The sequence below is a fragment of the Peromyscus californicus genome, unplaced genomic scaffold, assembly GCF_007827085.1.
Source record: "Peromyscus californicus insignis strain IS unplaced genomic scaffold, ASM782708v3 Scaffold_12__1_contigs__length_115047231, whole genome shotgun sequence".
Lineage (NCBI taxonomy): Eukaryota > Metazoa > Chordata > Mammalia > Rodentia > Cricetidae > Peromyscus > Peromyscus californicus.
The window spans coordinates 9665295-9688283 of record NW_026294413.1 but is presented as its reverse complement, the minus strand read 5'-3'; the positions used below and the strand labels follow the sequence as shown (position 1 = coordinate 9688283).

The window sequence follows — 22989 nt, the reverse complement described above, 5'->3', positions numbered from 1 at the left end:
TATCTCTCCCTCACTAATATTTCTTATAGAATAATCCAGAGAATGATACTTTTAGTTAATTATTTTAAGTGGTACCAATTTAATTTTGGAACAGAAACCATATGTATGCCACTCAACTTTAGCTCTAAGACAATCAAATCTTCTTAGGTGTTTCCAAATACTGGATGTTATGAAGGTATAATGGTTAGTTTTATGTGTCAAATGGCTTGGCTACAGGATACCTAAGTATTTTGTTGAACATTATTTCTGTGTATTTTGTTGGGATGTTTCTGAATGAGACTAAAATTTGGATAAGGAAAATGATTAACATAGATTGCCTTTGCCAATACTGGTGGGTTTCATCAAATCACTGAAGGCCCACTTAAAATAAAAAGCTGAATAAGAAAGACATTTCTTTCTGTGTGATTATTTTTGAGTAGAAACTTAATCTTCCACTGGCTTTGGACTCTGACTATATATGGTGTGTATATTCATACATGCGTGTGGATGTATATTGTACGTGTGTATATGACTGTGTGAAATGTTAAACTCATGTGTGCAGTCAGAATTTTTGAGAGATATGCTAAACAGCAGAAAGATTATTATATCATTCCGTTGGCAATTAAATCCAATACCACAGGGTGGCATTGGGACACACCTGACCCCACAGCACTGGAGAGGTTAACGCAGAACGAGTGTAAGTTTGGGACAGTGTGAGCTATATTATGCATTTGAGGATGGCCTGTGCTGTTTCGGCCCTGCTTCATAAAAACAAAAGTGATAACAATATCAGAGTCAACATTTAAAAAGCAAGCAAAGCCAAACTTAATAGAAATGTCAAAACAATACAAAACAATCAATAAAAACACAGGCAGTTCTGAACTGAGCTGAAAAAATAGATCAAAAGAACTCAGACAATTTTCTTTTTTCCTTTGTTATTTTGATAATCTTGTGTGGTAAAGAAAATAAAATATTCATAACTTTCCAAATCAACCTCTACCCTTCAGTTTCTCTCTTCTTCAGAATTCACTAAAGCGGAGCTTTGACTCCCATTAGCCAACACGGCACTGGAAGTCAGGGAGTGATGGCAAAGGGCAGTGATGAGTGGCCAAACACCGGTGAAGTCCCTGCTGGGCATAGGTGTATCAGCCCTTTCTTCTGGGGACACCTTGGCACTTGCTCTCACGCATCTCACAGCTGAGTAGAGTGTTGACCCCAACACAACCCTCACTCCAAGTGGAATAAGAGATCATTCTGTGCCAAACACAAGTGATACAAGTGATTATGGTCCTGTAACATGGCTTTAGCACGACCAAATGACAAGTACCACTATAGAAGCTATTAGGCGGAAGTCTTAGTTTGGGTTTTTATTGCTGTGCAAAGACACCATAACCACGACAACTCTTACAAAGGAAACATTTAATTGAGGGTGACTCACTCACAGTTTCAAAGGTTTAGTCCATTATCATCATGGTGGGGAGCATGGAGGCATGGAGGCATAGAGGCAGATGTGGTGCTGGAGGAATTGCTGAGATTCCTACATCTTGCAAGCAACAGGACGTCAACTGACAGTCACACTGAGGGAAGCTTGAGCAAAAGAGACCTCAAAGCCTCCCCCCCCCACAGTGACACACTTCCTCCAACAAGGCCATACCTCCTAATAGCACAACTCTCCTTTGGGGCATTTTCTTCCAAACCACCACAGCTGACTTTTTATAGTCACCAAACAGAAGAAAGTCATAAATCAAGGTACTTACTAAATTCACTGTGGGGAGGATATCAGATAGACAGAGTGGAGAAAAATCAGTTATAGTTTAGTTTTCTAGTTTATAATAATTTTTAATTTTTGAACTTACAATTACACCATTTCCTCTCTTCCTTTTTCTCTCTCCAACTTTTCCCATGTACCCACTTTGCTATCTCTCAAATTTAGGTCCTTTTTTTATTTTTGTTACATATATTGTATATTATATATATGCATATATGTCAAAACTATGTAAAATGATCAAGAAAAACATAGGCAGTGCTGCACTGAATGGATATGCTAGAATATATGCTACCTGGTGACATTCTTAGCTTTTGGTTTTGGTATGTCCTAGTGGTTCTCTAAGAATACATTACAGCAATTTTACCTGCCTGTCAAAAGGATATTACGTTGATGGGAAATGAATGATTACTATGAGGACTAAAGATGTGACAATTTTGACTGTAGATCTGTAACATTACAAATTTGCAATCATGGACTTCTAATCAGTTATTGTGCCATGTAGAATCTGTAACATAGGCTGTCTTTGGGGCCTTCAATTCATTGGAGGGCCAAGAAATCAATGAAAATAATGATGCAAGTGAAGAACACTCCTTCAGAGGGTGCTGTGTGTGGTGTGGACAGTTTCAAATAGGGAAAATTTTCTGTATTATGTGATGGTCCTTCTGTGTCTTCCCTGATGTGTCCCAAAGGAAGAACTTTAATTCTTTTCTCATCCTAGAATTTATAATATGATTTTTACGTTTTCATTCCTATTAACCATGAGATGGAGCAGAAGGACTAGTTGATAAAGAAATAAAAACATGTCACATTGGGTGATAATATTATAACATTTAATTTTACAGTTTGTGTATAAAAATCTAAATAGCTTATGAGTCTCATGCCTGTAATATTTGTAAGTGTGAATGCTTTTTATATGCGTCAAAGAGGGAAGAAAATTTGATGTAACAGGTAAGTTTTCTCGAGGTCATTTTATTCTTCTTGTATTAAGATATATTAGCATTTATAGGAATTGATTGGGGTCCTTTAAATTATGGTTGCCTGACCCATCCACAATTTCAACCCTATGAAGTATGCATAGTCCCTTTTACTTCCTTATAAAGATAGAAATGGTACAGAGAAAAGTTAAATAGCTTGCCCAAAGTCCAGGAGGTCAATGTAATGTTGGAGATGAACACAGTGTTGTGGCCCAACAGAGAGCTCCCTGCTCATAGCCCATGTGTGACTTTGATCTTCTGCCTTCTAATTGAATAGGAAGCTCAGCCCACTGCTTCTATGTATTTCCAGAGAATGCATGTCCACATCACTACTTTGTTCTCTAGATTCACAATCCAGCTCTGACATGAAGTTTGCCCGCTGCCACCCTTTCTGCAGATACTCTCCTGTCTTTACTTTCATGATGCTAGATGAGGGAACTGAAGACTTTGTTCTTCAGACCTACCTGCAAACCAACTCAGTATGTCCGTATGAAAGAGCTTTGCTGAACAATTGGAGACAGTATAGTTAGTGGTATGGTAGCAAAGTACACGCTTCTGTCTCTAAAATATTTAAAAGTCATTCTTATCACTCCAAGCGAATGCTCCCCCATGACTCTCTTCATGTATTGACATTTTGCTGAAGTCACTTTCTCTCTGAATACTTGTGGGTGTTACACTTACCTGTGACATCTTACTTGTTAAACCAATTAAGCTGAGAATATCCCAATACACTTTTCATATATTTTAATCATTTTTAGATTGTTTTTAATACCTTGTGAAATGTAACCACTCTAAGAATTGTTTAGGGGTGAGTGACAAGGGAAAATGCCTGCACATGTTCCATACAGGCAGAAGTTTTTCAAAATATTTTGATGCACAGTCCATGTGGTTTTGGAATTCATCAATATAAAAAGTCTCTGGGATGACAGATCAGCATGCAAAGCCTCCTGCAGAAGATGCCATTTGGTCTTAGTGATAGGTCTGAGTGCTCTATGTAGAGGAGTGGAGAAGAAGAAATGGAAATGTCTGAAGACGTGACAAAGCCAACACAACACCACTTGACTGTGATTGCAGTATCAACTACATGTGCGGTATCACTGAAAGAGTACAGGGAGAGAGAGAGAGCTAAAAGGAAGAGGAGGAAGAGTAGAAAAGAGACTGGAAAAATGGCTTAGACTCTACCCAACAAAGAACACTGTGTATCCTCGTAGGGAGTCTAGACTTTTAGAAGCACCAGATACCAGAGTGTCAAATGCCTGAGGAAAAGAAAGATTCATGAACCTCATCCAAGGTACACTGAACATGAATGTCTTGATGTGACTCAAAACTGTTAAAGTGTGGCCATGAAGATGTAAGAGATTTGGCTATAAGCGATTGAGGCCTTTGGCAATTTTAATATTACATAATATTTGGTCATATCTGACACTGTAGAACTATATTCTATAATGTATATGGTAAATGTATTTAAAGACACTATGAAAAATACTTTTTTAGTGTACTCTGAAATGAGGGTGGTATCCTGTGTAGCAACTCTGAGTGATTTAACTACATGAAATTATGTATGCCTACTGAAATGCTATTGGTGAAACTTTACCAAGGGTTTTTTTTTTCCTTTAGTAGGCTCCCTAAAGCACAATAAATCCTCTTTGAATAACTTAATCACACTGAACCTTATAACAGGCTTTATGCATTGAAGATAACTAAAGATTTTCCTAACTGTATTGTGGCTTTGAAAGCGCTGCCATAAGTTCTATGTGGGTACAGGAGACTACACAGCTGCAGCTTCATCCAGAGAGGGGTGTGGGGAACAGGCTTCATTGAACATGACAGAGTGGGAAGTGAGCTGGCCCTCAGTTTCCCAACATCTCGGCACAGAGACCACTACTGTGAGGCTGTTGCTGGATTCAAGGACACAATCTGGGTCTGCCTTGCATGTGGGCAAGGGGGAGCTAATATGTTCATGTTGTGTAGAAGAAAAATTCATATGAAAATTGAAACAAAATCACAGTTAAGTTCAGCAATAATAAAGAGTTTTATTACAAACAGCAAGGAGAGACACGATGTCTACATAAATATTGCTTGCAATGGTGTTAGAAACCATCGCAAAAGTGGCATAGGACGCACCATGGGTAATTCTCTCAAAAAACTCAGTGCTAGTGAAGTCATGGATCTTGGAAGAGAACCTACAATCATCACTTTACTAAACCAATATAATCCCCAACTATAATCTAAACATTTATCTTTATACCTACAAATAAGTGCAGTCCTCACCTCTGATCAAGGAAACTTCTCTTTGCAACAGATGGAGGCCATTACAGAAAACTACAACCAATCAAAACACAGAGTTGTGGAGCCCAGTTCCAAAAGATACATCTACAATACAACCTCTCCTGCACCTAAGGCTTGGGAACATTCTGGGAGTGGGGAGTGGGTGATGGGATTGAAAGGCCAGAGGATCAGGGAGTTTGCTATGCAATTGTGTCTTCTAGTAACATAATGAGCTACATCCATAGAGTGTCATCAACTGCCCAATGTGAGCTGAACAGTACTAACACTGACAGACAAGCCAAAGTGAACTTGAGATAAGCCCTGGAGGCCTCAGCCCTCCACAAAGAACTATAGGCAAGTAAGAAATTCTTAAAGCAGGAGAAAGTCTTCTCCAGGAAAGATCACATCAGTGTGTTCTCCAATACCTAATAGTTGGTCCTGAAAGCATACATCTGAGTAACATTATACAGTCTGAGCAGGTTATATTTAAGAATATATATGTATATGCACATATACATTTAACAATTAATGAAAAAAGAAGCCATGCATTTGAAGGAGAACAAAAAAGGGTATATTGGAGGATCTGGAGGGAGGAAGAAATGATGAAATTGTATTATAATCTCAAAAATAAAAGGAATCCAAAGTAGGGCGATGCTGAGGAGCTATACAGGACTCAGTGAGATCCTTAAAGTTCTCACTGATGAGTTCCTTCCTCAGTGATGCTGCCTTCACTGTAATGGCTTTCAAATTTAAACACACACACACACACACACACACACACACACACACACACACACACACACACACACTTTAAGAGACAGACTTTCCGGTGTATGGGATTTGATATGTTAGCTACATAGCCACTGTTTGGGCTGCAGTAAACATGGCAGCACGGAGTGAGAACAGTTAGGAAGTTTCAATCTGTGTGGAATAGAATGGAGACCAAAGTTCTGGGGCTGGTGATGAAGGCCTTGGGGTGCTGTGTTCTGTATCTGTTAAGTTCTTTTCCGTTCCTACACTGCAAACACTTTGTCGTTACTGTGCTAAGCAGTAGCAATTATAACTCTCCACCCTTATTTTAAAACCAATAAAATGGAAGGCAGTTTCTTTAGAATTGAGACATTTGTATAGAAAAAAAAAATCTATATTTCATATCCTTGAATTCACAATTTAAAATTTAGATTAATAAAATCTAATACCTTTGAAATATATTTTTCAATTTATAGCTCAGGCTGGTGAGATGCATTGGTGGGTAAGGCCACTTGGCCAATCTGAACACCCTGAGCGAGCTCTCTGGAGCCTACATGGCAGATGGAAAGAACAGACTTCAGCAAGTCCTATGGCCTCCTGATATGGCCATTGCACACGCATGAACATGGGTAAGCACATGTACACACACACACACACACACACACACACACACACACACACACACACACAAACTCTGTGTAAGGCAATTAAACATGAAATAAAATTTAGATTTCTAGTGAATTTAGAAAGAACTGCCCTCAGCCTAATGTTAATCACATAATTGTAACTCTCTGTTCTTTATACTGTTGACTGTGCTACTGGTGGAGTACTTTGTGGGAACAGCTATGAAAGCAAGAATGCATTCTGTAGTGAAGCGGACTCCTCCTAGTCTGATTGATTTTGTGCTTTATAACCCATTTCAGTTATCAGAAAGTATTGCAATTTTTCCTCCTACTATTTGGAAAGAATGTAATGGTCTAAAAGATTGCCTGGCTTCTGCAGGAGTTTCTCCTGTCAAGGTAGTAGCAGTGTATTTATTAAACTGTCTGGAACTCAGTAGTGGATACTTCCAATTCTTTCTCTCTCTGTTTGCTGGCTTGTAAGTTAGGAAACACTCAAATGGACTCTTGGCAATGTGATCTAGCAGATCTGTTGGGGTCATGGCCAAGATGTTTGAAAATCACCAGGTTCCAGACTGAAATTAGAGAATTTTTCAAAGTTTCTGTGTATAAGGCATGTGAGTACTGGAACACATCAATACTGAGGTTCAGTAAATTCATATGAATTTTCATATGACATAGACTTTCCTATGGCTTCTTGTGTTGTGCACTTCAACTCCTTAATGCTTATTACAGCCTAACAGGAAACGACAGATGTGGTTTTGAGCAGCACCCTGTAAGGACCGTTCTAATAGCTATGGCATGAACATGAGGAAGGTATAAGAAACTATGATGCACAATTAAAATGCTTTCGGGAAAATTATTCACAGAATTTTCTAACACTAAGAAGCACATATAAATAATGATAATTCCTCAAATGGAAGATGTTATTGGTAACATATGTGTTCATCTAAAATAAACATGATGGCTAAGGAAATTAAACAGAGTAGCTAGTGGAAGACACTAGGAGTGTTTAGGTAGAAACTGTCCTTTTGTGTATCTGTTGAATGTTAGTGTAAAAGGAAAGATTGAGGTGAGTTCTTATGTAGTAGGAGGGCATATGTCAATCTAGTTCACATCAGTCTCCTTTCAGTTTAGAATGTCGTGCATTGCACAATGCTATCCTTCCTAGAATCCATCTATCCTTTCAGGTATGCTTTGAAGATCTCATAATTCACTTGAAATTCTCTTGATTGTCTCAGGTTTATCCAGTTTAGATATGGTCCTGGAGTGAACCTGCACTTAAATACATGGGGAGAACCAAGAAAAAGTAGACTCTCAGTGCTGGAGTGAGGGAAAGTTGGCTGAATGAGAAGTGGGAGCACTTGAGGAAACGAAAAAGGATATTTATTGATGACAAAGTAATTGTTGGAAATAAAAGTTAAAGGATGGTACTTATATAAAAAATAAGGCTTCCCAAAGTATGGAGGCTTGGATGGGGGTCTTTGGCAGATGAGAAAGAGAGTCCAAGTTATTGTATCAAATTTTGAAAGTGGTTAGATCTCAGGTAAAGATGAAAGCCTCTGAGAAAAGTCTTGAAGTATTATGTAGTGCTCTGGAGACCTGTCAGGATATCTGTGAGATAAAACATGCCTTAATAATATAATTGAGTCATCTACTGGGTTTTGGCACAAGCCATGGCTCCAAACCATGATGGAGATCTGTATATACTTTATACTTAAAACAGTGTCTTAGTTAGGGTTTCTATTGCTTTGAAGAGACACCATGACCATGGCAACTCTTATAAAGGAAAACATTTAATTGGGGTGGCTAATAGTTTCAGAGGTTTAGTCCATTATTGTCATGGTGGGAAACAAGGTGGCATGTAGGCAGACATGGTGCTAGAGAAGGAGCTGGGAGTTCTTACATCTTCACTGACAGGTAACAAGAAATTGTCTGAAACACTGGGTATGGCTTGAGCATATATGAGACCTCAAAGCCTACCTCCACAGTGACACACTTCCTCCAACAAGGCCATACCTACTACAACAAAGCCACACCTTCTAATATTGCCACTCCCTTTGGGGGCCATTTTCTCTCAAATGACATAGTGTTTAAAATTGCAGTTTCATTTGACAATATCCTGATGAACAAAGAAATATTATTCATTTTGCTAACTACACACTTTCAGGTCCACTAACACATTTTTTCACAGTGGGTGTGATAAAATGAGAAAAATACATAAAGCATATCTGTTTTCTGATCAAACATAATGGGTATCTCAATAAAGACCACTTTTGCAGTTATTTGAGATGCTGGTTCAACTAACCACCCTTTTGCCACAAATACCATTTTATTTCTTCAGAAAAAAACCAGGTTATAGTGACTCAAATTTGTGATTTGGCAAACATTTTTTAAAGATTGAACAAATGAGTTTATAATTTCAAGGTAATAGACTCACTCTATATTTTGTTAATGATAGTTGTATTCATTAGACCTTTTATCACTATAATGACATAGTTGAGATATCTAACTTACATAGAAGGGAGGTTTATTATGGATTGTAGTTTTGGTGGTACAAGTCCATGGTCGCAGGCCCCATGTTTTTGGGCTGAAGGAAGTCACACATCATGGTGGGAATGGATATCATAGCAAAATTCGTTACCGCATCAGCCATAGAGCCCAAAATGTGTATGTAGGTGGTGATGGGGCTGAAGCCCTACAATGATCTTCCCTACCCCATTTTATATGAACTGAAGATTTCACCAAAGTCTCTTTTTTCCAAAGATGACATTAAGGTCATCCTGGGAATCAGGTCTTATTTTATGCTTATGAGGTTTCGCCTGAATAAAGGTATGTGCAGTATGTGCATGCAGTGCCCACAGAGACCAGAAGAGAGCATTGAATCCTCTGAAACTGGAGATATGGACAATTGTGAGCCATCATGTGGGTGCTAAGAACTAAACCTTGGTCCTCCACAAGAGAAGCAAGTACTCCTAACTGTAGCAGGAATCTTAAAGGTACTTATTAATAAAATCAAACCTGAGGCCAGTTATTGGGGTGAATGCTGGAAGATCAGAAAAGCACAGAACAAGCCACAGCTACCTCACCTCGCCAGTTTCTCAGCTGATCCTGTTTCCTCAGACTGGAAGCCTCTGAGTCCTTATCCAAATGAATCTCAGCTGAACTGTTTCTCAAAAGCCTGAATTCTTAACCAGCCTAGTTCCTGGTTTTCACACCTTATATACTGTAGTGGGTAGCCATTCCAGCTTTGATCTGGAAGTTCCAACCCCCATTGAGGCTTTGGTAACTGTCACACTTACAAGGCGGGGCCAAGAGAGGATCCTGAAGACCCAAGATCCGGATGTGCCGGCTCTCTTGGTTCCTGGAGGTAGACCTAGCAGAGTTCTCCAGAGAACACCGCCGAACTGCGCTACACCTTTCCCAGACCCTGTAAACAATCCCTTCACTTGCAAGTTACCCCACAAAATAAACCTCCCTTTTAACTACGTTAAGTGGGCTTAATAATTCTACCAATAATATACCTTTCTGCTTTCTGCCCTCACTTCCTGGAATTAAAGACTCACTTTCTGGGATTAAAGGCATGTGTCACCATGCCTGACTGTTTCCAATGTGGCCTTGAACTCACAGAGATCCAGACGATTTCTGCCTCTGGAATGCTAGGATTAAAGGTGTGAGTGCCACCATTTTCTAGCCTCTGTATCTAGTGGCTGTTCTGTTCTCTGACCCCAGATAAGTTTATTAGGGTGCACAATACTTTGGGGAACACAATACCACCACACCTAACTGCTAAGGCAATTACCCAGCCTTGGAGAACAGGTCTTTTATACATGTACCTTTGGGAAACATTTATCCAAACCATAGTGATCAGAATTCAACTTTAAGATAAACTTGAATATTTAGATAATAAATTTATTTTTCCCATGAGAATGATTTTGTCATACTTAAAATGTGGCGAAGTGTGTCAACCTTAGAGAAATCTACATAACCTGTGTACCAACATTTTTCAAATGTCAGTACATGATAGATTTTATCATGAATAACAGAATAATTTATAATGCAAAAAAGCAAAATGGATTTTAATTAACATAGTAAAGAAAGCCCATTCCTAGACTTTAATGTTGCAACTAACCTTGGACAAACATCTAATAACCTTGTTTTTATGTAATGCAAAATAATGTTAACAACAGTCTTAAATAATGTCAAATATCTGTGTGATGTTGAATTTCTTTTTCATATTTCTCAAGCAAAACTACCAACTGTTAGAGTTTCCATCAAGTCTCTCCCATTAAGCCAGACATTACTGGAATTTGCAATGATGTAAAACAATGACAGTGTTCTCACTCAAGTTTTCTTTTTTCTTTTTTGAAATGTAGACATTTTTCTTTATAAATAAGTAATCTATTTGTTATAATTTGAATTTGCCATGCCCCTCTCCAGGCTCATTTGAACCTTTACAAGGGCTGGCCTATCTGTTACAAGTAGGTCTCAAAAGCCTGGTTTTTGATAGCTACCAGCTACCACCTGCTCTTTGTTCTGTCTTATGGTAGTGTAAAAGGTCTTGGACACAGGCTTCTGCTGCCATAAACTCTACCATGTCTTCTCTACCTCCTCCTGTAAGGTGTTCAGTCATGCATTACGCGTATAGAGACTCAAAAGTAACTGCTTATTCTTCTAATGCAATTACACATTTAGTTCCCTTTCTAGTTTGAATAAATATTTAAGTCACATGTATACACACACACACACACACACACACACACGCACACACACACACACACACACACACACACACACAAACACACACATACACATACTGGTTAGTTTTTACTTTCACTTGACACAACATTGCTGTGGGATGTTCTGTATGGCAAATGTGTTGCTGATTAGTCAATAAATAAAACACTGATTGGCCATTGGCTAGGCAGGAAGTGTAGGCGGGACAAGGAGGAGAATAAAGCTGGGAAGTGGAAGGCTGAGTCAGAGAGACACTGCCAGCCGCCATGATGAGAAACAGCATGTGAAGATGCCGGTAAGCCACGAGCCATGTGGCAAGGTATAGATTAATGGAAATGGATTAATTTAAGCTGTAAGAACAGTTAGCAAGAAGCCTGCCACGGCCATACAGTTTGTAACCAATATAAGTCTCTGTGTTTACTTGGTCGGGTCTGAGCGTCTGTGGGACTGGCAGGTGAGGGACTGGCAGGTGAGAGAGATTTGTCCTGACTGTGGGCCAGGCAGGAAAACTCTAGCTACACAACATGGATTCACCTGGAAAGAATCTCAATGAAGAATTATCTAGGTTGGATTAGCTTCTGGGCATGTCTGTGGGGGATTGTTTCAATTGTTAGGTGACCCAGCCTATAGTAGGTGCATCTGTTTCTCTCTGCTCTTGACTATGGATGGAATGTGACTACCTTCTTGAATTCATGCCTTAATTTATCCCCAGTGATGGGCTGTAACCTTGTATTATAAGCCAACAAGCAAGCAAGCAAACAAACAAACAAGCAAAACAACCAAAAATTAAAACAAAACAGCAACGAAAACAAAAAACCAAACAACAACAAAAACTTTCTTTCATAAAGTTGCTTTTGGTCAGAGTATTGTACCATAGCAATAGAGATGAAATTAGAAATATGTACATATTTATATGAATACATATGTACATATACATATATCTCACTGGGACAAAATGACTTCAAGCTTCTTGATAAATTCTTATAAACATAAGGGGTCGTGAGATAAAGAAAAAACTCAGAAATCTTAAGCTACATTTGTAGATGTAGAAATCAGCAGTTTGTAGTATCATTTGATATTATAAATGAAGGACTAGCAAGATGTCTATATTAGTTACTTTTCTGGTGCTATGATGAGACTCCATGACCAAGGCAACTTATTGAAGAATGAATCTATTGGGGGCTTACTGTGTCAGACCTTGGATCCATTATCATTATGGTGGGGAGCATGGCACCAGGCAGACAGGTGTAGTGCGAGAGCAATTACTGAGAACTTATATCTTGATCCAGAAGCATGAGGCAAGGAGGATGGCACACCAGCAGTGATGTGAGTCTTTTGAAACTTTAAAGGTTGCCCCAAGTGGCATACCTTTTCCAATAATGCCACACCTCTTAATCTTCTCCCATACAGTTCTACCAACTAGGGATTAAGTATTCAAATATATGAGCCTATAGGAGTCATTCTCATTCAAACCACACAACCACTCAGCAGGTAAGGAAGCTTGTGTGCAAGCCTGATGATCTAAGATTGATCTCCGGAACCTATGCAAAGACAGAAGGAGAGAACCAGCTTTGCAAACTTGATCTTTGAGTTCTACATGCATGATGTGGCATGTCTGCCACCCACATGGTGCACATGCATCCACACAATAACAAACACAACATTTTTAAAAGTGGTGCTGTGTTTTAAAGAAGATGATATATTTCCAAGACTACTGCTTTTAAATGCTGGCTAATGAAAGGAATAAATATTTCATGATTACAGAATGTAGTATGATCATTGGCTCCAGATTTAAAGGCTGGAGGGAACAGGGGAATCTGAGTTTCGAGAAGTAGCTATTACATTTGGTAAGAAACACTACCAGAAATCTCTCGAACCAATTCCGTAGTTGAACACATTATGAGATTCTCTTTCCATTACTTCTCTTGCTGTCAGTCTTGGCAACTTGTACACCTATGAAATGTCAAATATTTGGATTTCCCATGAGTGTCTAAGGATCACATCTTTTAGCTTACACAAATGATTTTCATCTCAATCCCATCTCTACTGCTCAGTTATCAGTTTATCCCTGGAGGAGACTGAAGAAGATTGACCCTTCTCAGAACAACAAAATCTTTGACTACAGATCCCCATCGAGTGCCTGCCTTGGTTCTATGTCTCCACAGCCAGCACTTGCTGGAAGCGTCTGCTCTCTTTCTTGGGTTCATTCTTCCGGGCAGCTCCCACAGGAGCCAGCCTCTTGTCGGCAGTTGTTGACACTCCTTATCTCAGTTGTCCTTGTGGCCTTTTTGATATGAGAGGCAGAAGAAGGATTTCCTTCCCTTGACCCCAGGGATACTCTCCTTTTTTTTTCTTTTACTTTATTGACTTCTATTCTCTTTCTACTTTCTAGTAATTTATATTTTCTTTTCTTTTTTTCTTTTGGCCTGTCTTTTAGTTCACCTAGTACCATGACATTGATTGCTCTCTCGTTACCCAAATTTGTACAAACAGCTTCAACTTCTCCCTTCAAACTTTTATTATTTTCCTTCAGTGTACACCAGTAAACTTCATTTCAATTCCTGATTGGCATTTTAATCTTATCCTCGATTTTCTAACTTGGACATGGTGCTCCATAGTCTGGCCTTTCTCTGTACATAGTACCATCGAGAATCCAGCTGCTCAGGCCTGGGCTCCAGAACATGAGTTCCTCTACCTCTTTCTCTTATGCTCCTCAGAACAGAAGCAAATCCTTTGAACTATTTTCCACATATGGCTAATGTGCTCTCTTGCAGCTGTGCATCCCACCACCGAGAGGATGCGCCAACACACAGATGTGTGTCACCCAGACCTCTGTCATCTTTAATTGAGCTCCCTGCTTTCCCTTGCCTTGGCTCTGGTGGTCTACACTTCACCCTTAATGGATTTAACATTACAACACAAAGCATGACACTTTGCTCTTCTGTAGAAAGTTCTCTGGTAATTTCCATTGCTCATCTATTGTCTTTACCCCTCAAAATGGGCTTCAAGTCACTCTGTGATCTGCCTCCTGTCTGTTGGTTCACTGCTTTCTCTTGCTTTTCCTTTCAGGACGCCAATCACGTTGACGATATTCTGTATGTTCTGGTGATGGGTTTCTGCACACCTCAAACTTTGAGTTCCAGGTCCTCTGATCTTGCCAGATTCTTATCTTCCCATACTAGGCTCTTTCCTCATGAAAGTCCCCTCTCAAATACTACATTCTTAGAGAAAGCTTTCTTGTTCATCTTAAGATAGCCGTAAAGCAGGAAATCATTTTTGTCTAAATTCATTTGCATAAACATATATTTAAATCTGTCACAGGAATAAATATGATGGCTACATTGGGTGTATTTGGTAAACTCAGAAAGTTTCCTACTTCGAATAGTTTAATGATAAATTGACTTAGAGCTATTTCCTGTCACATTTGGGGTTTGCTCTTCGGCTTTCCCTGTGGTACTTGACAATAGCCATTTGTTTGCTTTTCTATTTTTCTACTCTATAGATTCTAATCTTTCTAACACATAAACGTGTACGGACTACTCAGCTCCAGCTTCAGTGTCTAGAACACGTTCTAAAAATAGTGGCTCGGTGGATGAATGAAGGAATGAATGTCAAAAGAAATGAGATTTTAATGTATTTCAGGAAATGGACAATGTGCCAGGGGAAGCCAAACATTTTATTTTCTTGAGATATCAAAAAGAGAAATGACAGCAGGAATCATGGCTTGTTAAAGTGGTATATTTCATTTAAATAAAAGAGACCTATGTCCTAGAACATGAAACTAACCAAAGTTACAAATCAGAGAGAGGAGGAAAGCCATCACTAAAGGTGCTGGTTTATTTGTTCTTTTAAAGTCCACATTACATAATTAGCAAGAAATGGTTCATTTGAAGCTGTTCCTTGTCTCTGTATCGTCTCTTTGAGTGTATTTCAAAACTACTAGAAATTTTTATTTAAATTCTTCATTCTACAATGTGTGAAGTGATTGTTTTTGTATACACATAGACACACACACACAGATGGTCATTTGGCCCTGTGCAAGTGCTTTATTAAGTATATTTTTTACTAGAATCTGTATTAACGTTCAGAACATAAATGAATGCAGAACTATTAGAAGTAAGTGTAATGCACTGTGATCATCAAATTAACAAAGAGGGAAATAAAGGAAGAAAAGTTGAGAAAGCATTTTTCCTTGCAGTGCTTGTCTTAGTAGATTAATGACCAATATGCTAATTCTTAGTGATGCAGATTAATATCCCAGTCACTGTTTATTTATACAGATGACTAATTTCTGAAGAATTATATTACAAATCATAATGCATAGCATTTAAATGTCATTAAATCAATATTCCAGAGAACATTTATTACACATTTTACTTTCCTGAAAAACTTGAGGAAATATGCAAATGGAAGAACAAATTCATCATAAACATTTCCAAGCTGGAAAAATAAGTAATTGCTGTGTTTTTTATGTGAGTTCTTATGACAACAGTTCTTATACTTTTAGTGCTCTTCAGAAGAGTAAAAGGATTATTAAACGTGGTACTGTTGAAATCATTGGAAAGCTTTTCTAAAGCTTGAGATAGAGTTAAAATTTATTTTAATATATGCATGATAAAACTATTGAGAAATTATTCTTAAATTCTATCCATCTGTTTGTCTCTCTAAAATGTAATGAATGGGGATGAATATCATCAGGCACAATGCAGCTTGGAAGTAACTGAGTAGTAAGGAAAGTTTTGTTGCAGTTACATATTCTGGGACTTTGGAACTCTGATGTGCAAAAATGTAAAGTCACTCTGAAAATATCTCTATAACCTAAATACACATGCTAAGCATCAGCTGATTCTCCGTGGCAGGCATGGTTTTATTTCTTCTCATGTTTCATTGCTCTAGCTGGGGACATCTGTAGTCTTACCTTGGAAATAACACTTCATATTTTGTGTTTTAACATGTTCAAAGGCTTAAAAAATTAAAATGTATTAAGACCCCCAAATTGTCTGTTCATATTATGTTGGAGAGGTTGTTGAAACTATTGTTTTGTGATTGTTACCTATGGAGTCAATTTATCTTTAAAATAATAAAAGCCCCATGAAGATGACTTTTCTCTTGCTGCCAAAAGTCACTCACATAAGAGTCTTTATTGACTTCAGTTTGTTAAATTTAATTTCTTATCAAGGTCACCTGACTTTATTTTCAGTATTTAATTTGAATTTAAATTATTGACTTATATGTCAATAATCATTTACATGTATGATAAAATACCTGTGATGGGGATGGGGACTGGGACACCTGAAGTAAAGTTTCTATACTTGTGTTTTACCATGCAGTTATCACAGAATGCTAAAGCCAATAATTGAAATAGATGCACATGAACTTCAGACATTTAAACACATGTCTCTGTGAGATTATACACAAACGGTTTTATATTTAGATAAGTGAATTTCCCCATAAATTTAGGAGGAATTATATCTTTTAATCAAATTGTAATTAGATTGCTGCCTTTTCTTCTTTCTACCACTTGGCATTAAGAAGGAAACAAGACATGATTTTGGCTTCATAGATTTCATCTGATTTCACTGGGAGGAGATGCCTACTGAAATACTCAATGGCAAACACAAAGCGGAGACGGGTTTTGGGTAATTTTCTCACTAAGTTGTAATTGGTTTTTATTTTCATTCTTTGGAGGCCTGTCACCCATTTCTCAAATAAACTCACTGAGACTTATTCTTACTTGTAAATGCTCAGCCTTAGCTTGGCTTGTTTCTAGCCAGCTTTTCTTAAATCATCCCATCTACCTTTTGCCTCTGGGCTCTTACCTTTTTCTATTCTATATACCTTTCTTTCCTTCTTACTCCATGGCTGGTTGTGTGGCCGGGTGGCTGGCTCCTGGCATCCTTACCTCCTTCTCCTTTTTTCACTTGCTCCCTCTTCTCTCTTTTTCTCCTTCTATTTATTCTCTCTGCCTGCCAGTCCTGCCTATTTCTCCTGTCTAGCTATTGGGCCATTCAGATCTTTATTAAGCCATTAGGTGTTTTAGACAGGCACAGTAACAGCTTTACAGAGTTAAACAAATGCAACTTAAAAGAATACAACACATCTTTGCATCATTAAACAAACATTCCACAGCATAAAAGAATGCAACACATCTTTAACTAATATTCCACAGCACTAAGTTCCTTAAGCAAATGTGGGCAAATGTTTATTTTTTTTTCATGGATCATTCCAATGTATATCACAAAGATAGAAAGATACTGCTTGCAAGACATCCCTGTGGATTTTTCACATAAAATAAAATTTTGTATATAATATGCATCTTATTCTTCACAGTTAAGCCACTAGGCAAATTACTCATCACCTAACCTACCTTCTGTTCACACTAATGTTATGTACAAATTCTTCTTCAAGGCAGCAAATGCTTTGTTACATGTCAATTACATTTAATGTTAAAATTCTTGGTAATACCACAGTGTCAATTCTAAAAAGAAAGGTGTTAATGCCTATTGATAAAAATTGTAATTTTGTAAATTCAAAGTTAATACATGGAACTAATTTTTATAATCTCACCTTGAGTTTACCCAACATTAAAAAAAATATTGACCAAAATCATCTAATGGGTTGACTTTTTAAGTTATTTTGTTTTGAGACAGGATTTCCTGCATAACTCAGGGTGACCTGGGGCTTAACATTTAGAAAACACCAACTTCAAAATCATGATCCTCCTGTCTGAGGTCTTGGTTACTGGGATTATGAGGATTTTCATTTTTATGTATTTTTGTATGTGAAAATATATAGAAACTAGGCTAAAGTCACAAAATATGCTTATTCCAATCACTTTAAGTATTGGATGTAATACAAATTGAAAGCAAAATAAATCCCTATGCTGTGGTCCATTAGTAACACTGTGAAAAACTAACACAAAAAGTCAACTTCAAAATTTCATTTTGTTTAGACACTTAGAAAATAACAATTAAATCAAATGAGAACTACCCTAAAATAAAATACAGCCAGGACTGTGTACTTTATTTTTAATAGCACACACAAATGGTAGTCAAAGTTAGTATGTTGTCAATAGTACAGAGTGAATTCAGTAAAGAAATAGTGTTTGCATGCACTACACTTACTATAATGGCTGTACCAAATACATCTTCTTTAATTTTGTTTTCATAAAGCAAGTTAATATGCAAAATATATAGTTATGGATATTCACCAGTAAATTTCATACTGTCTTAAGTCAGTAGCTCCAAATGGATGATGTTAGAATTTGAAAAGAAATATTTTATATTTCACTTTTGGCTATTAAAAACAATCACAGAGCATCATTTAGAGTTGTCAAAGAAAGGACAAGCCATTTGTGTTGCCAGGATCAACAGTGTTGATCCTGTTGAAGTGTCATTCAACTAAGAGTACTATGGCTGGTGTCAGTTTCCTGAACACATCCGTAACACTGTAAAAACCATATGTGGAAAATACATAGGAATGCATGTGATATGGGAGTGTCTTTTCATCTAGTCTCATTTATCTTAAAAAGCAATTAACTTGTAGTTATTGATGTTTAAATACTAATGTAAATATAAGTGCTTGTGACCTATGTCATAATTAATTTCCACACACAAGCAATTGAGAAAAGTTGGCCCATGCTATGGAGGAAATGGAAAACTTAGATGTTTTATTCCAGTTCAAGCTCCGAGTTCAGTGTGGCATTCCCAGTCACTCTGTGGGTCTGGGAAAGTAGTGTCCTGGTTGAGATGCAGCTGGAGGGTTGGGCTGTCCTCCTGGGACAGGTACTGACCCTCTCTAGGAGCAGAGAGGGCTGGTTGTTGGCCATTGCAGTGTTTCTAAGTCTGGCCATGTGGGAATCATATGAGCTGCGCCTGACATATAGATTGCTGGACTAGGACAGATCTCTGAAGCGGTCTTGCAGCCTGCACGGGCCTTCACGCAGACCATTGGTTTGGCCATTTGGGGGAATCCGGTATTAATGGTGGCTCCCAGCCCACTTGCATTCCCTCCCATGTTCCCTGAGTTGCTAGAATACACCTGATAACCTGTATCACATGACAGCACATGAACAATCGAGTCCTACGTCATTAGCAATCCAGAGTTTGTAGTCATCTGTTTGAGGGAACACAGAGGTGCAGAGGCTTCTCAAAGCAGTTGCCTTTGATTGCAGGGTAGGCATGCCCTGATAGTTCACACTGAGCTCCGAAATGCAGTTATCAGTCAGTCTCAGAGAAATTCAGAACACGCTTCGCTGTGTTCGTCCCTTTTGGAGAAGACACTGTTGCACAGTCATGGTGCAGTTCTGCTTTCTTGGGAGTCATTCCTTCTATATTTGCTCTTCATTATTTCTTTTTTTACTTTTTCTCCATCTCTTTTATAAGATACTCAGGCAGTGATTGGATTACTGAATTATGACTGTGGCCTTTTACAACCCAATTAAAAGTAACTATGAAGTTGTTGCTATGGGAGATAATTTTATTGAATATATTTTACAATTAATTATATATCGATATAGTCAAGTGTCATTAATTAGTCTAATTATAAAATGTAATTACTCGAATAGTCATGGTGGTTTACTGCTCTTTAATAGCCAGGGTTTGGAGTTTCATTTGATCTCAATGATTACTCCAATCTCTTCCTTTTAGATTATTATCCCTTTCTTTGTGGCTATATTAGATTTGGTTGGCTGGTCTTAAAACATCAGCTACTTAGGTAACAAATAAAATATCCCACAGTCAGCCTTTTGAAGAAGAGATTAAGAACAACGAAGTGTAAGGGATAAGAAGGTTCCAAATTACTGTCTTCAGGTCGCATCGCTTATATTTCTCACTGCTTAACAAGGCATGGCAGTTCACAAGGAGTGAAGGAGTAGGGTAGTGGCATATTTTAATTATGTTGAAGTTTGAAAATATTAAAAGGTCTGTGGATTATCAAGATGTTCTTTTGAGATCTACCTGCTTTAGGAATAACTAATATATATCTACAAACTTTCATTTTGAAAATAAAAGTAGGATGGAAAAACTATGAGAATATAGTAGACAAGAAATCAAGTATTAAAATGCTGTCATGTTTATAAGTATTGACTCCAGGATATGAAACAAAACAAACTTCTTATAAGCAGACTATTAATAGCTATATAATAAAATAAGCAAGAAACTACCACCCTGTGTAACTAACTTTTGGTTTCTGCACTTTTTAGCCAGCTTAGATACACTCCCAGAAACGCATTGGTGTATATCGGCATTATCATGCTGCCATTCTCCTTGGAAAAATCAGTTTGGTAGACTGCGCATCAGGGTTTATCTTGGGGTAGTTATGGTATATTATACTCATTTGCTGCATGTGGCAGATGGACCGATGTCTTGACATGAGTACTAAGCCTTCTCCTTTACCTTTACTGTGTTACAGAGACCCTGGAAACCCTCATCCGACAAGCGGAGAACTACACCAGTATCCTTTTCTGCAACACCTACCGGAACATGGCAATGGAGGCTGCTGCTTCTGTTCAGGAGCTTTTCACTGAAGTAGGGCTCTATTTATTTGGTGCAGATGTTAATCCTGAAGAATTTGTAAACAGATTTTTTGACAGTCTTTTCCCTCTGGTCTACAACCATCTCATAAACCCTGGTGTGACTGACAGTTCTCTGCAATACGCAGAATGTATCCGAATGGCCCGCCAGGATGTTAGTCCATTTGGCAATATTCCCAAAAGAGTCATGGGGCAGATGGGGAGGTCCCTGCTGCCCAGCCGCACATTTCTGCAGGCCCTTAATCTGGGCATTGAAGTCATCAATACCACGGACCATATGCACTTCTCCAAGGAGTGCAGTCGAGCCCTCCTGAGGATGCAGTATTGCCCGCACTGCCAGAGCCTGATGCTCAGCAAGCCCTGTATGGGGTACTGCCTTAATGTTGTCAGGGGCTGCCTGGCCCACATGACAGAGCTTAATCCACACTGGCATGCTTATATCCGGTCCTTGGAAGAGCTGTCAGATGCGATGCATGGGACCTATGATGTGGAACACGTGCTCCTGAACTTCCACTTGCTTGTCAATGATGCCGTTCTGCAGGCGCACCTCAATGGGCAGAAGCTACTGGACCAGGTAAGCTGCTGTTCTGTGCCTCCCAGCTAATTTCCTAGAATGCAAAGACCAGTCAGGATACACCCAAAATTATGTGATATTTTATTGTCCTATTCTTCACATTTTTTATCAGCATAGTGAATTCATTCACTGAGAAACTGTAGCAAGATAAATGGATAGGCATGTTTGATTCAAAGTATCACATTATATCTATTTTACACCAAAATTCTGAACAGCTAAAATAACACTTTACTCATTAAGTACAGAGTTTCTCCAATGGTTTTGTGAAATTGGAAGAGCTCATGTTTAAATCAAGAACAGCATCGATTTGAGTCCAAATGCAAAGTTAACTAGCAACATGAAAGGAGGTAAGAGTTTTCAGTCTCTGCACCCTAATATCCTCATTGCTTGGAAGACAACACTGCTGGTATCCTCTGCAGCATTTCTTTCCGAGAAGGTCTTACGTGTGCAAACTCTTTCTAGACCTGTGTATAAAAAGGCTGTCATTGTGGGGCTGCTGTTGCAGCTTCCTAGCTTTAGAGTAGGAAAACACTGCTTATGTGTTCATAAAGTTAAGACATGATACCTTGGTGTGCACAAGCATTTATTAGGATTTTGACAAAGTGACGGAGTGACAGTTTGTCAGAACCCGATCTGTACACTCTCTTGTTTTATTTCTAGCAAAATAAGAATCTTTTGAAACAAAACCATCAGGCAAGGGATGCAGGAGTTTTCTCTTCCTCCAGCTTCCTGTGGAGCTATTTAAAAACATTCTCAGGTTCTGTCAGTAAAGCTTCTCATGTTTCATAGAGTGAAATAGGATGTGCTGTGAATGTTTCTCCTACATCATTTCTCCTGAAATAAGACGAATACTCTCCAGTACCAAGACAATCCATCTTCCTGTATTGACATTGATTTACTGACTTAACAAATATTCTCATCACGAGATCTGAATGTCAACTGTTCATTTCTGGTAGAAGGGTGGACGTGAAAAGTTTGAGTTTAACCAGCACCTTCAAGTTTTTTTCTGTAGCCTTTGTGAGCTGCTTGGGTGCCTTTAGAAAATTAGAAATGGTGCCCTCTGGTGGTTGCATGATTAGCATGTGGTATTCACTGGATTTCGACTCACAGATTGTGTTCTGCTGAATGTCCTTATCCAGTGACACCTTTATTTTGCCATTTTACAATTAGTGTTCAAAATAATGGGTTTCATTATGACATTTTAATAATATATATAACATATCAACATCTACATCTATCATCTATCTTTATACTGTATTTTTTTCATAGTCACTTTTCAATGTCCTCCTACTTTACTTGTTCTCAACTTGATTAATAAGCCTCATTTATTGGTCTTCTATCCTCTATTTATGTAAATAAAATATAGAATAGACTTCTAAAAGGACTTAACAAACTAACAAGAATTTATAGTTTTAAAATTTGGATGGGAAATATTATATTCATATTATGATGACAAGTATGTCCAGAGGGAATATATGTATTTAGAAATCTGAGGTCAAGTCTAGAATTCATTTTTTTCTTTTAAAAACTGTTCACTTATTTTATTATTTTTATGTATCTGAGAGCTTTGCCTGCATGTATATGTATGTACTATGCATGTGCCTGGTGTCCGCAGAAGTCAGAAGAGGCTCCTGGAAGTAACAGACATTGTGAGCTGCCATGTGGGTGCTGTGATTCAAACCCAGTTCTTTTCCAAGAGCAACAAGTGCTCTTCACCCCTGAACCATCTCTCCAGTTCTCAGATTTTATATTTAATTTGTGATATGCTCGTTAGCATCTTGGGCCAG

At 38.2% G+C, this 22989-nt stretch overlaps 1 protein-coding gene across 7 annotated transcripts in view; it reads left to right on the top strand.

Moving 5' to 3' along the window:
• Gpc5 (glypican 5) overlaps positions 1-22989 on the top strand; it is a 1304512-nt gene that overhangs the window by 214896 nt on the left and 1066627 nt on the right. For all 7 annotated transcript variants that reach the window (XM_052732495.1, XM_052732499.1, XM_052732501.1 and 4 more), the window contains exon 3: positions 20508-21202. In XM_052732495.1, coding sequence (XP_052588455.1) covers positions 20508-21202 — 695 coding nt within the window. The remainder of the gene's footprint in view (positions 1-20507; positions 21203-22989) is intronic.